Raw genomic sequence first — 3,764 nt, 5'->3', positions numbered from 1 at the left:
AATGCACCACTCGGCCGGTCCCATCTAACAGCTTTTTATATTATATCCTTTATGGAGTTAGGTGGATTTCTTTTTTAAAAACAAACAAAAAAGGAAAATAGCTAGTCTTTTTATTTATTGGATTGATTGGGGGTAACATTGATTAATAAAGTTATATAGGTTTCAAGTATACAATTCTATAGTACATCATCTGTATATTGCATTGTATGTTCACCCAAAGTCAAATCTCTTTCCATCACCATACATTTCACCCCCTTCACCCTTTTCTTCCTCCCCTCCACCCCACTTCCCTCTGGCAACCACTAAACTGTTGTCTGTGTCTATGAGTTTTTGTTTGTTTGTTTGTCTTGTTCATTTGTTGCTTTCAGTTTTATATCCCACATATGAGTGAAATCTTAAAAAAAGAACTCTCACCAATTTAAAAGAACAAATGAGAGTATTTTGACTTGACTGTGATCGCTAAGTATTTTGTATAAAGAAGTAGGTCTTGTATTTATAAGATTTTTTTTTAGCTTTAATATATTCAGTTAACCACCAATAATGTTTTTCCAAGGATAATATTAATAGTTTGTAAGCAGTTAATTTCATCACCCTAAATTTAGGCATTTTAAAAACCAGGATTTTTTCCCCCCAGAAATCATCATTTATCAAATTTGTCTTGAGTCTTACTGTGTTTAAAGACCATGCCGACCATATTGCCAATTTATTCTTGCTGGAATGTCTTGATATTATCTATGCCATCTATCTACATTTCAGGAAAAAAAATTAGGCATTGACTGGCCGAGGAGAAAAACATTTCCATTTTTTGAAGGGTTACATGGGGAAAAAGACCCTAAAGAATCTGAATTCTTTCGCATCAGGTAAAAAGATTTTTATTGAGCTTCTTTATTTTGCTCTCTACAATTTGAGATTTCTAGGCCTAGTTGAATGTTTTTTTTTTTTTTTTTTTNATGTAGAGAGAAAGAGGAGGAAAGGGAGAGGGGGAAAAAGAGAGAGAGAGAGAGAGAGAGAGAGAGAGAGAGAGAGAGAGAGAGAGAGAGAGAGAGATTCATAGTAAAAAGCCTTGTGCATAAAATCTGCTGGCAGGACTTGTCACTGGTTCCATTGCAAAATAATTTGGTGTCACTGATGTGCGTGTTGAATTGTAATAGCTGTTAAAATGAATTGTATTCTTCCTCCAAAATAAGGCCATGACTGTCATACAGGCTGTATCTGTTCCTTTCCTGTTTTAATTTTCAGGGCCTGTGCTATATCTGGGAATAGATTATATGGCCTCTGCAAAGACTCTCCAAAGACTCTCAGGCAGGGTTTGCCTTCATGGTAGTTGCAGGTAATTGCTCTGTAAGCCCCAAGATCCATTCTCTAAACTTGCAGTCCTTCAGTCTCTGTTTCCCTAAGGAGAATAGAATGCCTGGATAACTTGTACTCCTGGCATGGCCGCCAGCTGCTTTAGTGCCTCCTTTTATCTCTTATCCCTCTCTTGCTAAGCTTCATATTCTCAAAGCAACAGAAGAGAATGTAACTCACGGACCACCCAGCGATCGGCTTTAGAAAGGGGTGGGAAGTAATTCGGAAAATATCTTCTGTTTCCGTGAATCAGGTTAAACATAACTAGCCACGCTACACTTAGATTGAGATATAAACCCAGGCTCGGCATTCGCAGTCATTTATGGTGTTTTTCCACCATATAAAATAAAACCATGTGATACTGGGAAGTCTCAGAATTGCCAAAATAAATAAATTTCTTTCAGGCTCAGTTAGTTGTTGGCCGGATTGTTGGATCATAAATTTGTTCAAGGGACAAGCGCTTTCTTTGCCAGGAGCCATCTTATCAGCTTGCACAAGAGCAGATCAGGAAAATCTCAAGCAGGGGAGGGTTGGAGCTGATCCAAAAACTTCAAGAGCTGAAATCTGTGCCCTTCCCCCCTGCCCTTCCCCTTCTCATCAGCTTGTTATTAGACACACTTTCATCCTTGGAGCAGAACAAGAAACTGTTAATGCTATTTATTAGAGTAGCAATTCTTTTTTTCCAAAAGTATCTCTCAATAAAAGCTACAACTCTTAAGATATTCCAGGAAGCAAGACAAGAAAGAGAAATAAGTTCTAGACTTTTTGATGTTCTGGAAAATGGTTAATTGAAGCATATAAAAAGTGATTGGAGAGCCCATATAGGATAATGCTCAAAATTACACTCAGCGCTTCCCCTTGGTTTGTAATTCCAGGGCATGTGCTGTACAGAATCTCTGACAATCTTCCATCTGGGTAAAAGCTGACAGAGGATGGAGATATGTTAGATTTTAGCTTTGCTTTCTTTTTTTTTTTTTTTTTAAGATTTTATTAGAGAATTGGAGGGAACAGTGTTGGGGAATTGGGGAAGGGGAACAGATAAGCTGCTGTCCTTTTGTTCTTCAGTCTAGTTGTGGAGGACGTCACTTCACTGGTCCATGTTGTTATTGTGATCATTGCGCTCTTACCGGCTGAGCAGATTGGTTACTGGCCGTTGGATGGCTGCTCACTGTGGCTCATGGCGGCTCACGCTGTCTGCTGGCCACTCATGGTAGCTTATGGCAGCCCACTGCAGCAGGGGCTGCAGCCCACGCCATCGCTGTCGACCCACAGCAGCCCAGCTCCAGGTTGAGCTGTTGTTCACCATCTTATCTGTAGAGGCCTCAGCATCACTGGCCCATGTTGGATCCGAACTGGTGGCCCTGCTGCTCAGAGCTCACCCTCCCAAGCCAACTCTTAACAAACCACTTGGCTGGCCCATTAGCTTTGCTTTCTGAGACTGGGTCCTGTTTAACAAGCAGATGAAAATATTTTTTAGATATAACAACCAGTGTGTTGAAAACGTGAATTATCAGACTCAGGCAGGGGTTGAATCGGTGACTGTGATGAAATGTCTATGTTGATGATCTCTTTTGCCTGTAGATCTTTCCAAAGTGAAACTGATGAGATTTAATGACCCGCTGTTGGGGCCTCGGCGAGTTCCCGTCCTGGGGGAAGAGCACACTGAGAAGACCTGCATTTCTGAGCACGCGGTTTTCCACGTGGACCTCATGAGCAAGACAATTCATCTTACTGAAAATGGGCTCCAGGCAGACATTGGTGATACAATTATCTATCTGGTTCATTAAACTCGTTTACATTGGAGATTTATCCTGTTTGGGGAGATACTACTACTTTGTGACTACAGATGGGCTAAGAGAACCTTAGGCTGGGCCTAAACAGATGTCAGTTCTAACCATCAAATTCTGCGTGTAATCATAATTATACCAAGTCATCTTGGATTCCTGGATCTAATAAATTTTTTTTTTCCTTCTTGGGGCCTCTAAGAAAAATAGTTTGTACCATACTCTGTTTTTATTTGTTTCTTTTTTTTTTTTTTTTAACAAATTAATGCTTAGTTCCTGGAAGCTTCTCGTCTTTTAGATTAACACAAAGGTGTCAGTACGCTTCTTTTGTGAGGTGTACTTTATACTATTTATGAAGGCTAATGCCTTTCTAACAGCTATTTATTTATTTATTTATTTATTTATTATTATTGGGGAATTGGGGGATGGGAATAGCGCTGGGGAATTGGGGGAAGGGGAACAGACAAGTTGCTGTCGTTTTGTTCTTCAGTCTAGTTCTGGAGGACGTTGCTTCACTGGCCCAAGTTGGCACCATCATTGCGCTCTTCCCGGCTGAGGCAGATCAGTCGCTGGCTTCTGGACGGTCACTCACAGCGGCTGCTGGCCGCTCTCGCTGGCTGCTGGCTACACACG

The 3,764-nt window shown here is 40.7% G+C and overlaps 1 protein-coding gene across 1 annotated transcript in view; it reads left to right on the top strand.

Moving 5' to 3' along the window:
* The window catches only part of LARS1 (leucyl-tRNA synthetase 1), a 55,782-nt gene extending 52,463 nt beyond the window's left edge, over positions 1 to 3,319 (top strand). Inside the window, exon 32 of the mRNA XM_019663463.1 lies at positions 2,929 to 3,319. Coding sequence (XP_019519008.1) covers positions 2,929 to 3,134 — 206 coding nt within the window. The 3' untranslated portion in view covers positions 3,135 to 3,319. The remainder of the gene's footprint in view (positions 1 to 2,928) is intronic.
* Positions 3,320 to 3,764: the final 445 nt, after the last annotated feature.

This window comes from Hipposideros armiger, unplaced genomic scaffold (assembly GCF_001890085.2).
Source record: "Hipposideros armiger isolate ML-2016 unplaced genomic scaffold, ASM189008v1 scaffold_11, whole genome shotgun sequence".
In the NCBI taxonomy this organism is placed as follows: Eukaryota; Metazoa; Chordata; class Mammalia; order Chiroptera; family Hipposideridae; genus Hipposideros; species Hipposideros armiger.
The sequence above is the reverse complement of the archived record's forward strand: the minus strand, read 5'-3'. Positions and strand labels throughout refer to the sequence as shown.